The sequence below is a fragment of the Lutra lutra genome, chromosome 15, assembly GCF_902655055.1.
Source record: "Lutra lutra chromosome 15, mLutLut1.2, whole genome shotgun sequence".
NCBI lineage: Eukaryota > Metazoa > Chordata > Mammalia > Carnivora > Mustelidae > Lutra > Lutra lutra.
Window position 1 is genome coordinate 22,129,390 of NC_062292.1, and position 14,480 is coordinate 22,143,869.

At 32.3% G+C, this 14,480-nt stretch overlaps 1 protein-coding gene across 4 annotated transcripts in view; it reads left to right on the forward strand.

Annotated features, from left to right (window-relative positions):
• The window catches only part of ODR4 (odr-4 GPCR localization factor homolog), a 44,549-nt gene extending 31,929 nt beyond the window's left edge, over positions 1 to 12,620 (forward strand). For 2 of the 4 annotated variants that reach the window (XR_007123168.1, XR_007123169.1), the window contains exons 12-13: positions 269 to 454; positions 9,705 to 9,815. Coding sequence is in view for 2 of the 4 variants with exons in the window: in XM_047705667.1 (XP_047561623.1) it covers positions 269 to 454; positions 9,705 to 9,815; positions 11,380 to 11,447 (365 nt within the window). In the remaining 2 variants the exon portion in view is untranslated. Of the gene's footprint in view, positions 1 to 268; positions 455 to 9,704; positions 9,816 to 11,379 lie in introns of those variants that run through there. The other 2 variants (XM_047705667.1, XM_047705668.1) reach the window with 2 other exon arrangements.
• Positions 12,621 to 14,480: the final 1,860 nt, after the last annotated feature.

A 14,480-nucleotide genomic window follows, 5' to 3' on the forward strand; every position in this document is an offset into this window, starting at 1 on the left:
GAAAAAAATAATGTATAAATAACAATATCCTCACATTGAAGGCAGTGGTTAAGTTTATATTTTATAGGAGTATAATTGAGTCCCTTACAGAGGCCAGGGGTATTGAGGTAAAGCAGAATTCAGCAAGAGCAATTCTGTGTCTGATCAATTAAGACATGAAAAGACCTTTTAGGTTTTATTTTTATTAATATTTATTTCATATACAAATATATCATGGATGCTAGTTACAGACCTATCTAAATATTGATAATGTTCCTTCTCCTTTCAGATTCTGAAAAAGAGTTTCATATCCTCCCTCACCGAGTTTTTGTCCCCATTCCGGGATCCACTGTAATGTTATGTGATTATAAATTTGGTGATGAGTCAGCCGAAGAAATGAGAGACCATTTTATAGAGATGTTAGATCATATGATTCAAATAGAAGATTTGGAAATTGCAGAGGAAATAAACACAGGTAATTATATAATGTTACTTAAGAACCTGATTAGACTTTTGCTAGATGACCTTTAAGACATCTAGTTTGTCTTTAGATTTCTTTAACATTAGTTCTGTTTGTTATTTTTGAGGCGTTTAAAAATGTGTCTGTTTAATTTCTACAGATAGAAACATACAGTCAGTGTTTTCCTGGGAAATTCTACCAAAATTTAAGTTGCTTAAGGTTTTTCTAAGCCTAGCAAGTAGATCTTCATAAAACAAGTTCAGCTTTAAATGAAATACATAGCTTTTAGGTATTTCTTTTATTGTAAGAAAAGTTTTCTTAAAATTCACTATCTTAATTAATCATTTGGTTAAGCATTTTTAAACAGTTTATTAGACATCTCTTTGATACTAGTGGGCTTTATTTTCTTACCCCTTCATATAATTGGGATACCAAGCTGAAATTGGCAGTTCCGAACATTAGATCAAGATTATTATTATAGAGCATAGATTTGCCATACTATCTAATTATGTAACAGTTTCTCCTCCTAGCCATCACTTTCACATTTGACCCTACATTCTATTTAGAAGGCTGCTTTTATTTTGTTTTGTGTTGCTTTCCTTTTGTTTTGTATCTAGTGAAAGTAGGTTATGAAAACATATCCATAAATAAGTATGTAAGTTTATGACAGACTTCCTGAAACATTTATAAATATGTGTTAAAAATAATTATTTGCAAGTATCAGTAAATACTGAGTATGTAGCTGTTTATCAAATTTAAAATTTCTGCTATCATAGTAGAAAGTCTTTAAGTTTTTGAATATGGAAGTTTATAAAATTTGAATATAGCAATACTTAAGTCTTTTCTGATTTCTTAATTATTCTCCTGTGATTTAACTAATTCCTGCCTCCCACCATAAGAGTATTTGAGTCAGAATACTCGTTACAATAATAAGTAAGTATTTTGTTGGCGAATATCAAGTCTGTCAGTAAAATCTTAGGTTAGTTTGAGACTAGTGAGTTTATTTTTTTGTTTTTTTTTTTTCAACAACTCCAGGTTAGTGTTAATTATGCTGTGGAACAGTAAGCTTGTTTTAAAGAAAAAAAATACTTTATTTAAAATTGCTCAGTATCTGATGTTAAAACAGCAGCTGTGTTAAAAAAAGATTATTATTATTATTATTTTTTAAACATTTTATTTATTTGACAGACAGAGATCACAAGTAGGCAGAGAGGCAGGCAGAGAGAGAGGGGGGAGGCAGGCTCCCTTCTGAGCAGAGAGCCTGATGCAGGGCTCGATCCCAGGACCCCCGGATCATGACTCGAGCCGAAGGCAGAGGCTTTAACCCACTGAGCCACCCAGGCTCCCCCAAAACTATTATTTTTTAAGAGATAGCTATAGTATATTCCCTAACTGATAGATACTTTGAAAGTAAACTGGTAAACATGTTTGCTTCTTTCTGAAAAATGATTTCCCAGATTAGTGGCCACACTGTCTCTGCCAACCAGATGTAGAGTCATCAGGATAGGGATTTTTGATTATTTTCTTCACTTTTGTCTCTAGTGCCTACCAGTAGTTCTTGACCCATTCTGTTGTTGATAATCTGAATGAATTTTACATGAGATCATTAGAGTTAATCTAGTTCATTTTCTTTAACATTGAAATCTGTATTCCTAGGAGATGGGGACTTAGACTGTATTCTTCCTTATTCTGAATACTAGTCTTCCTTCCAATAACTAACACCTTATTCAGTAATCTGGAGTTGAGTACTTTTTTATTGAGGCCATGCTTTTCATTTGAGGACTACTATCATGCTCTAAGTATGTTGAAGTCAAATATTTGTATAGTCCTTTAACTGGTCTCTTTATTATAGTTACCAGACCTCATTCTTTCTTACCACCTTGTTTGTCTTCTTATAGATTAGGGATTTTAAAACTGTGCTACCCATAACCTTTGGGATCATAACTTGCTTTCAGGAGGTCCACAAACCACTTAAAAGTAATGATATAATTTTTTCTGGATAAAGTTCTGTAACTATTAAAGGGTTGGTGACCTAAGAAAGATTAAAAACTATTTCTTTAAATATACTTTGGTTTGTCTCTCTTGAAGGGCATTACCCTGAAGTCAATCTAATACTCTCATAATATTATTAGCTATTATTTATATGGAATCTACTGTGTATAGGCACTGTTTTAAGAACCTTACAAATACTAAATCACTCAATTCTTGTAATAGCCCTATGATATAGATACTATTCTTAGTCCCATTTTCCAGATGAGAGAATTGAGTCTCAGTAAGGTCAAATAATTTTTCCTGGGTTACACAGTTGGTAAATGGTGGAGTTAAAATTTAAACTTAAGCAATTTGGTTCTAGAGTCTGTGCTTTTTTCTAACAATTCCTTTCAATGGGACCTAACCAACACGGACTATGGAACTACTACCTTCCATGGTCTACATATTTATTTTAGCATGGCCATCTTCATTGCATCATTCAAAAATTTTTTGTACTTAAGGGAATGATGTTACATTATCCTGGTTTAATTTCATCTTGCTTCTGTCGGTATAATTTCTCCTTCTTGGCAAGAATCTTGGATTTGTTATCATAATAGATGGTTTTCATATTCTTTTTGAATTACTTGTCACTTTTAGTGTGTATTACATTCATGAAAGATTAAAGGGTAGTACTGTATACAAAACTTGACCTATTCACAACTTACTTTACTTTTTTAAATTTTTTGACTAATTATTTTTGTAGTTTACTTTAAAAATCAGATAAAGAAGTATAAAGAGAGAGATTTCATTTAGATTTTATATATTTTTTTAAGATTTTATTTACTTATTTGAGAGATAATGACAGAGATGGCAAGGGAGTGTAGGAGTGGGGAGGAGAGGGAGAAGCAGGCTCCCCACTGAGCAAGGAGCCCAATGTGCAGGGCTCTATCTTAGGACCCTGTGACCATGCCCTGAGCTAAGGGCAGATGCTTAAGTGCCTGAGCCACCCAAGCACCCCTGTCAGATTTTTGATAGTGTGTACCTAGAATGTTTATCTCTCTATCTGAGCTCCATACCTCAAACATGATAGGTATTCTTAAATATTTGTTAATAATTGACTGACACATACTAAAAATAGATCATTTTTTGGAAATATAGTACATCTTTTCGTCACTTATTTTATGCTTGAAAAATTGTAAAGTTTACATCTAGCCAGACAAGGTTTTTAAGGTTTGTAACTGAACATGAACATTTAAAAAGGGTGTGATACGGATTGCATAGAGCACTGGGTGTGGTACAAAAATAATGAATATTGTTATGCTGAAAAAAATAAAAATTAAAAAAAAAAAAGGGTGTGATAGTCACAGCTCTATGGTGAGATATTTCAGAACATTATAAGGAGCATAGAAGATTTAAAACATATTACAGTATGCAGCACTAGACTTATTAATTTTAATTTATAGGATTTAGTATGTCTGTTACATATTTATTAAGCATTTGCTCTGTTCAAGGCAATGTAATAGGTAAAAATCAAAGACCAGATACCCTTCCTTAAAAGGAAATTTCCTTTCCTGATTTGGAAGATAAAATATATATGCACTGTTAATTATGCAGAGCATGTTGTAAGGTCATAAAAGTAAGAACTTAACATTAATGATTAAAATCTTAAAGTTTCCAGTGATTTTTGTTAATTATTTAATGAGAAGAAAATATTTTGACTGTAGGTTAGCAATAACAATCTACAGTAACCAGATTTTAACATTACTGTTTTCAGTTTTAGCAAACTGTTTCCATTTTCTCATTATTTATTATTACTGCATTATGTTTCACTTGAATTGAAAAATAGATGTCTATTGTATAAATTGATGCTCTGTATTCAGTGGATAATCCCAGATATATTAAAAGCTCCAGAGTTTTGAATGGTTCTTGGAATTCTTTGAAATATCCTTGCAAATAATTAAAAGACTTATTTATAACTCAAGGTAATATACTTCTTGGTTATTATTATCAAATTTTAATGCTATTCTTTAGTAAATTGTTTTTATCATTTATATATATACTAAATATATCTTAATCCTATTTCACACCTTTCCTTCAGTAAGCTTTATCATTAACACCGTACCATGTTAAGTATTAGTATGAGCTAGTAAATGAGGTATTTAAAACCCACTTTTTAATCCTAGATGATATATAAATGTTCATTAGTCTTTTTTGTGGATTTTGATTTTTCTAAGTTTTTAATATTGGGACTTATTTGTATATTTCACATGATATTTTAAAATTATTTTCTTTCTTTTTTTTATGCTGGTAATCTAGTATAGACTTAGATAAACTGAATAGGAAGAGTTTAATATTACAAACACAAAGGAAACAACACAGCAATTTGTGGAAAGTTTAGGTGTATATATTTGAATGTATGCTGTATCAAACTTATGATCTCTAGATTATGTATTTTTCTAGTATTATATGATGTATTAAAGATACTACTTCATTATGTTAAGTATGCTTCTTTAAGGACTCTTCCCTGTTTTTGAAACTTATATAAATCCCATCTGAGTGATTGATTGATTACTATTTTTGATTGCCTATTATGTATTAAGCATTAAGATTCTAAAGATGAAATATACAGTCCTGACTCTCAAGAAGTTCACAGTATAGAGAGAAGTACAGAGAAATGGGTTACTCTAAATTAGGTGATTAGTTCTGTAGGAGAGGGATGAACAGAATTTTCAGAATGTTTAGCACAGGGATTATCCTTATATGGGATTAGAGAAAGTTTCTGAGAGCAGGTGACATGTGAGTTCATTTTGAAGGATGAATATAGTAAAAGTAACTCTAGGCTTTTCAGGAATTGAACACTGGCATCAGTTGTATGGTGACCAAGCATATGACTTGTGTAGAATTGTATTAGTTTTCCTTTTTCAAGTATTTGTTGAATTAGAAGGAATGATTTGGTAATTAGCATATTTTTTAGGGTAAAAACACATTTTAAGAGAAAATTAAGTGATTTTTCATAACATCCTATTTGTTTAGAATTATATTCACTTACTCATTCACTTCTTTACTCATTCATTAATTACTCAAAATATATTATTTTGCTAGTAATAAAATAATGGATTGTTAATTAATATTTATGTATTTACTCAAAAATATTAGATGCATGATTTTATGAAGATAGTATTTTAACTGAGTCCAGGTATGCTACCTTTATCTGTGTAACTTTAAGTCCCCTCTGAACCCCAACTTCTCTTGAGGTTAAGAGAATTTAGTACAAATATTAGGGAAAATACTTTCTAAACAAAAGAGATACATAACTGTAAGGTGATATTAACTAGTATTATCAAACTTCTAAATAATGAACTTTCTGAATTATAATAAAAAATATTAACATTAAAGTGTAAAAATAATATATTATAGTATATAGATTTTCCTACATATTTGAAATTAGGGTTTTCTTATATAATACCCTGTAAAAGGTGGAGTTCAGATGTTCAAGTTCAAAAATTAAAATCAATTCATATCTATACATTTAGGGTTATTAACTTGTTATAAGAATCTGGCTTATTTTCTAAGTATTTGATGCTCTTATCTGCTGATTGTTGTTTAATTATTTCTGTTCTGTAATATACTTGCCAAGTAGTTGCTATGTTTGAAATACATATTTTGCCAGGTAAGTACCTTAAAATAACATACTTTTAAATGACTTAAGGGATGAAGAACAATTTGTTTGTCAAAATGACTCACTTAAGGTGAGAGGTAACTATGGTTTTAAAATTTCTTAGATACATTAGTCATCTCCTACTAGATATTAAGTTAATAATTCAGATGCACTTTATCTATAGTATCAGCTAAAATTTGAAGACACAACTTTAAAATCTGGTGAAACTCATCTTTGTCAATTCTGTCTTGATAACGGAACTAATTTATTTTTGTTGTTTGGTTAAACATTGATAATTTAATTATAAAGGAAAGGGCAGTAATAATGAACATGTATTTTTATGACTAAATCACTTAGTATAGTGAAATCTCACTACTTCAGTATTCAGGGATGGGAAAGAAGACAACTAAGGAGTTCAAGTTCTCACATTGTATTTTAAGCATCTAAATAGTCTTGCCTAACTATCAATTATCATAAAATTGAACCCATTTACAATTTAGCATTCATTCATTATTGCTTTTGTTTTCTCTTTTGTTGACAGTTGCTCAAAAAGGTTACTTTCTTACATGAGTAATTTGGGGCTTGTCTGAAGTGAAAATTACCTGGTTTTAAGGAATGCTTAAGATCTAATTTCCTATTGAATCATATGTTATTTGCATTTAAATTTCAGACACTAGTAAAATGACATCAGTCTGAGATTTGAATTAAAATCCCAGGAGCTCCCACCAAAAACAGACATAAATAAATTGTTATGACAACGTCTTAGTCATCCTTGGAAAAATGCTCTGCTTCAGTAAAATTTCTGATTTGTATCAATTCAATATGGTTTTGTATGACAGATTAAAAATGAAAATAGAGAAAAAAAAATGAAAATAGAGCAATGAAATGTCTTTTTTATAGAAGTAAATTACTTGTGCAGAACATTTGACATACTAGAGCATGACTTTCGTATATAATAATTCAATATTAAATGTATAAGTAATATATCATGACAAAACCATTTTTGTGCTCTTTAAATACAAGTACTCAAAAGAGATCCTGTAACAAATAGGTGTAATTCATGCTTCATCCATTATTTTTATCTGCATTTGTTGTCTGATATAAAGATTTTAGTGTCCCCCAAAAAAGCTTTTTGGTACTGATATTTACTAATAGAAAAACCAAAATTATGAGTGTGTTAACATGAATAAAACTGTATTTTTCATTCAACTTTTTGATCTATAGATAAAGTTAGGGGAAATATGAAGCTGGTAGGTTAATGTAATCTAGAACTAAGGTGTTATAGTCCTTAAGAAAACTAGAAACTGTGGAAATATAGAAGACTGATTGGTTCTAGAGACAGTTCATAATAAGAATATTTGGCCTTTACAACCAATATGATATGGGAGAAAAAAAAGAGCAGAGGGTTTTATTTGTTTTTAAAGTACTTTCATCATATGCTTGAAGAGGGGAAAAAGGAATGGTCATACCCTGGATTCTAATGAGGTAGTTACTAAAGATGATTTCTGAAAATGACAGTAAACTTTTATTCATGGGAAATTGATAAAAATTAGGCATTTTTTTTCTTTTTCTTTCATCCATTTTGGTATCACAGATACGTGTTTTAATAAGTTTATGTATCATACTTGCAAGTTATATTGAAATACAGAGATGTCTATAAGAACATTTTAAATCCAAGCAATAAGCTCTCTTACTTTGAATTTAAATGTCTCTCACTCTGTGGTTCTCTTCTCTGTAAATAGAAAGATCAATATGGAGTAGATGCCTTCAGACATCTCTCTAGAGTTCTATAAAATAGCATTTGATTACCACTTCTGAGGGAATGAAGGGAGTCTGGCTTGAGGAGCCCTCTGTTCTTGCTTTAGCCAGCATAATTCTGTTTTAATGCTGGGATTTTCTGTCAGATTCTTTAGCACTAGGGAAAAAAAGGATTTTTTTTTTTTCCTTTTTCTGGTCTAAGGATGTTTTTAGTTCAAACACTTTTAATCAGTGTTAAATAAATTCAGCTAAGCTAATCTACATAAATTATTACCAGCATAATGAAACAGAAAGAGAACTTGTATTTGAATTCTCAGTCTGCCGCCCATGACCCTCAAATATGAACTTAACTTTCCAGGTTTTATTTTCCATCTGTAAAATGAGATAAGGTGGTCGTCTTGTTTAACGTTGAGTTGTTTCAAGGTCAAATTTATGATATTTTGCTTGTATGCAGTTGACCCCCTTATATTCAGAGGATAAATTCCAAGAACCCCAATGGATGCCTGAAACTGCAGATAGTACCTTTCTATATACTGTGAACTCGGTATACCATGCTTTTTCCTAGATATGCGAACCTGTGATAAAGTTTAATTTATAAATTAGACATGGTAAGAGATTAAAAACAATAACTTTAAAATAGAAGTTATAACAATATACAGTAGATAAAAGTTATGTGAATGTGCTCTTTCCCTCAAAATATCTGATTGTATTTATACTCACCCCTCTTGCGATTATGTGACATGATAAAATGTCTCATAATGAGATGAAATGAAGTGAATGATACAGGCATTGTGACGTAGCATTAGGGCATTGTTGACCTTCTTGATACTGTGTCAGAAGAGGGATCATCTGCTGCTGGACTGAATTGACTGCAGGTATCTGAAACTGCAGATTAGTGGGGGGACTACTATATTTCAAATCTCAGGTTAGAGGCAGTCAGCAAACTTTTTCTGTGTAGGGCCAAATGGTAAATATTTTAGGCTTTATGGGGCACATAAAGTCTGGCCCACGGGGCAGTTGCTAATCCCCGCTTTTAATATTAGTATATAATTATTTGAAATTATTGTCAAGCCATCAAAAAGGATGATAGAAATTAATTCCGATTAAGAATGAAGGTTACCCTCAGGGCGCCTGGGTGGCTCAGTGGGTTAAGCCGCTGCCTTCGGCTCAGGTCATGATCCCAGGTCCTGGGTTCGAGCCCCACATCGGGCTTTCTGCTCAGCAGGGAGCCTGCTTCCTCCTCTCTCTCTGCCTGCCTCTCTGCCTACTTGTGATTTCTCTCTGTCAAATAAATAAATAAAATCTTTAAAAAAAAAAAAAAAGAATGAAGGTTACCCTGCTCATATCTGGTTTGATTTTTGGTATCAGTTTATTTTTACTACCATATGGTAAACAAATTACTTGTTTACTGTGTTTGCTATTATTGATAACTGTCTTTAATTACAGTATTTAAAAAATTGTTCCATGAAATTTAATTCATCTACATTTATTCCATTTATTCACCTACATATATTCCATGAAGTTTAATTCACCTACATTTGATAATGAGCAAATTAATTGTGTTGTAAAAAAGTCAAATTGGGGGCGCCTGGGTGGCTCAGTGGGTTAAGCCTCTGCCTTCAGCTCAGGTCATGATCCCAGGGTCCTGGGATCGAGCCCCCGCATCGGGCTCCCTGCTCAGCGGGAAGCCTGCTTCCTCCTCTCTCTCTCTGCCTGCCTCTCTGCCTACTGTGATCTCTCTCTGTCAAATAAATAAATAAAATCTTAAAAAAAAAAAAGTCAAATTGAAGGAAAATGGAGCTCATTGTATATGTTCCTTATGATGTTCTTTTTTAAAACTCATTTTATTTAGGATTAATTGTTGTTATCCTCTTGTAGCTTGTATGAGTTACTCTGTGAATACCGAAGCTTCATTGGACAACACAGATGATGAACAACCAAAACAACCAATTAAAGCTACAATAATATTGAAAATTCAGCAAAACATAGGTATTTAATATCTCTTATAAAATTGAAAAGATGGTACTTTGGATTTGAGTTTTCTCATTGTTTTAAAATTATCTCCCATTACATTTTGCTTTCTTAGATGTGCTAGATTAAGCCCATATTTATTGAGTATTATGGAAAGTGCTAGATCCTAGAGATAGAAGAGATGGAAAGATTCATAAATAATGCATTATTGCAGTTGCCCTCAAACATGACACTTCCTATTATTTTTGTTGGTGTGTTTGTTTGTTTTTAGAGGGGGTGAAAGGAACAGAGAGAGAGAGAGAATCTTAAGCAGGCTCCACGCCCAGTGCAGAGGGCTTGATCTCACAAACCTGAGATCATGACCTCAGCCAAAATCAAGATTTGGATGCTTAACAACTTAGCCACCCAGGCACCCCACTTTTTGTGTTTTGCAAGAAAAACTGAGTTTCAAGAATCAGTTATAATTGGACCGATGCCTTCCAGATTGGTGTTCTTTGAAGAACTGCTATTGTAGAAGATTTTGATACATGTTCTATGAAAAAAGTCAAATTCAAGTCTGGAAATTCGTAATGAGCTTTGAATTTTAAAGGCTCCAAGAAGCATGGCAATCACTTTAATGTTGTTCAGACTTACTGGTTAAAGAAAATGTAGACTGTTAAGTGTAATGCTGGTTTGAGAAATGCTTTATAAGCATTAAGATTTTTGACTGAGAGAAGTCAGAAGATCTTTCTTGGCACTTACTCATTAGATAATTACCTAAATTCTTGGTACTGAAGTGCATATGTATGTGTATGTCTGTGTCTGGACTGCTCTGTCAGTTTTGTTTTGATTAACTTAAAATTATCAGGAAAAAATAAGTAAAACTAGAAGTTACCAACACAAACTTACTAATTCTTAGATTTTATAATGGTGGAATCTGAGTTTTTTAGTTTGAATAGTTATACAAATGACTTTGCCTTGTCATGTTTGAGACCCACCACCCATTGGGACTGTCTTTTGGTTTAAGCTAGCTGGAATGTCAGTGTGGATATTTATAGAAACCTTTTAAAGTGTGTGAAGGGCGCCTGGGTGGCTCAGTGGGTTAAAGCCTCTGCCTTTGGCTCGGGTCATGATCTCAGGGTCCTGGGATCCAGCCCCACATTGGGCTCTCTGCTCAGCAGGGAGCCTGCTTCCCTTCCTCTCTCTCTGCCTGCCTCTCTGCCTACTTGTGATCTCTGTCAAATAAATAAATAAAATCTTAAAAAAAAAAAAAGTATGTGTGAGTTTTCCTCTCAGATGTGTGTGAGTGCACATGTGTGTAAGAGAGATTCTTTTTTTTTTTTTTTCTTGAAGGTTTTGGTAAGTGGCAAAGTACATGATTACTGGTCCAACCTTTGCCATCTATTCAACTTATTGCTGTATTTTCCTCATAAGACTTAGCTGGCTTTTAATACGTATATATGTGTGTGTAAGCATATGTGTTTATGCAGGTGTATCTTGTTGTTTAGGCTCATTGGTTGCCTACATTTCAGAGCCTAGGATCAGTTAAGCCTTTCTTTTGCTCATCCCATTTCCATTTGTTTTGTGTTTGTTTTACTTGTAGGTGTGATTGCAGCAGTTGCAGTTGCAGTCCTTGCTGCGGGTATCTCCTTTCATTACTTCAGTGATTAGGGTGAGACACAGCTTCCTGATCTACCAGAGAACACTGAGCAACCATTACGAATAATAAAGATTGCAAACAGTTCATCTGCATTTAAGACCAGAGCAGCTACCTCTGCTGCCATAATGCCTATTAGGTTTCTGACTAAAATGAAATCACCAGCTGCCTTGTTTAGCCCTGCTTATATTATAGATGGCTCAGGCTTCCAAAAATAAAGTCATGCATATAGATAGAAGTTGCATGTAACAAATCCTTATTATCTATTTTTAAAAATGTTCAAAATGGTGGTTTATTTTCGTAGATTTTAGTCCTGTTGATCGGGATCACATACTGATCAGGATATTAAAAATGTGAATAGTCAGGGTTGACTGAATATCTTAGTCATAGAATAAATGAAATTTCTACCAAGTGGGGCAACAACCTGTTGGGTAAGTTCAGACTCTAGGACTTTTCTGATGTATACTCGGTTCCAAAAGACTGATCAAGTTCTAGCCAAAGGGTAGGAAACCTTTCCAGAAAGGTTTGAATTATTAAGGATTACCATAAATCATGCGTTTTCTCAGATTAGAATATCTTACCTGTTTTAATATATTTAACGAGACCTTACTTCTAACAGTGCATTATACTAGGTACTGCAGAACAACAAAATCCTAAATAAAATCTATTTTTGAATGCATTAATTAGGTCAAAGAAAGTAGGGAAAGTTTCTGAGAATCATACCTCTATTTTTACTCACCCACAAAGAAGAACGAACGCATTTTGAGTTGGGAATTCTGAATACTATTTTAAGCATGCAAGTGGACAGTGGTTGGTCAGATGGCCAATACGAATTGCAGTACATTCATATGCCGGTTGCCTTGGACTAGAAACAAGGAGATGAATCTGAATCTGAGATGCTCTCCTAGCCAAGACAGTTGAAGTGGCTACTTAGTTTATAGTATCCTATAACTCCTGGCAGAAGCAAGATATAGGCTCAAGATTTCCATGGCTTAAGATAAAGCAATATTATGACTAGACTAGAGATAACCAGGTGCAAAGTGAAACTAGCATGAGAAAGAACCTATAGAAATAATAAACTTTGAATTCAGTTCTCTAAAGTCTCATCACTGACATCGATGAAAGATGGAATGAGAGGCAAATCTAAAAAACAACTGCTAAAAAAGAAAAATAAGTTACTTGAAATTTAGAAAGAAAAAAGAACCCTCAGACATGTTGAATATTATATTAGACTTAACTGAAGAGACAATAAATAAACTGGAAGTGAGATCTAAAGGAATTACCCCATGCACAGCAGGGAGAAACAAAGAGCTAGGAAATACAGATATTTAAGAGAAATTTAGAGATATGGAGAGAAGAATTACAAAGACTAGAAGTATTTGGAGGGAAGAATAGAGGATGGAGCAGTGGCAATAATTGAAGATAACTATTTTCCATATTTGTTGGAAAAACATGAAGTCATAATTTCAGGAAGCACCGTATATTTCAAGCATACATGGATCAAATCCATGCCTAAACCCAAAGTAATGTGACTGCAAGATACCAGACACTAGATTTTAAAAGCATTCAAAGGAAGAAAAGATAATGAAGGCCAGACAGTCACGTACTTAGTAGGCTTCTCAATAGCAACAATGTACCCAAAAGATGGTGGAATAATGCCTTCGAAATTCTGAGGAAAAGCTAATTATCAACTTGGAATTTGTGCCAAGCAAAACTGAAATGTTCAGATGAAAAACAGATTTTTGCCATCAACGGAACTTCAATAAAGGAAGTGCAAAAAGGATGTTCTTCAAAAAGGAAAAATGTTTCCACAAGGATGATCTGAAATTGAACTGGTGAACAAATGCAATGATAAACATGTAAATTAAAAGTGTTATTAATATAAAACAGTCATAATTAAATGTTTATAAGAAGTAAAATTGTATATAACTGTTAAATAAACATTTTATGCAACATGAATGTGGACTTCTAAAATAGGATGTAATTGAGAAACTAGATAGTAGTTTTTAAGATGGGAGGAGAATGATTAGAATTAAAGTGTTTTGAGGTGCTTTCATTATTCAGAAAGTGGGTTAAGATACTATTTAACCTTAAAATGTGTTATTAAAATCTCAAGAGTAACTGCTAAAATAATAAATATAGAATGAATCGTTGCAAAGGGAAGTTTAAAATAGTGGGACAGGACGACAGTAACTTGGAACAAAAGAAATTAGGATGGGGGAGGAACAAAATTAGTAAGAAAATAGTAACAGGTCAAGTAATGCTAATTAAAATAAAGATGAATAAACTAAACCCAGTTCAATGAAAGATTGATTAGGTTTTTAAAATCAGCTATGTATAGGCTGGATTTTTTAAAAGATGAAAACACACAGGCAAATAACAAAATTTTTGTAGCTTTAGTGATACTAAATCAAAATTCGATTTTATGGTAGTAGTATTAAAGATGGAGAAGGATCCTAAATAATGATAAAAGGATAAATTCACTAGAAATGTAGAACTATTTTAAATTTGTATATACTTTATAAAATGACCTCAAAATGTATAAATTACTAGACTAAACCAACAAACTGAACAAGATAGATTTCAGCAGTTCTAAATTATTGATAAATAAACCAAGCCAAAGAGTGAATGAAAACACAGATTTGAACAATGCAATCAACAAAATTGATTCAATGGACAAATTTAAAATAATCAGCAATTAGAGAATATTCTTAAACATTTTATATTAGCAAAAATTGACCATGTACTAAGTGTGAAATAAGTCACAATAAAGTTTTAAAAATCGGTATTAAATGGATAATCAGAAATAAGGGGTCAATAATAATAAAGGTTAAATTTTTTAACATCATATATTTACAAGTTTTATAAACTCCTGGATGAAAGAAGAAAAATAAATACTTAGAATCTAATTATAAGTACCACATTTGGAAAAATAGGGCTGTGCAACAGAAATAGTACTACAGGAAATTAAATGTTTAAATTAAAGAAAAAACATAAGTATGTAACCTGATGTTAAAGCAAGGAGATACAGGCAAGGGAAAAAAATC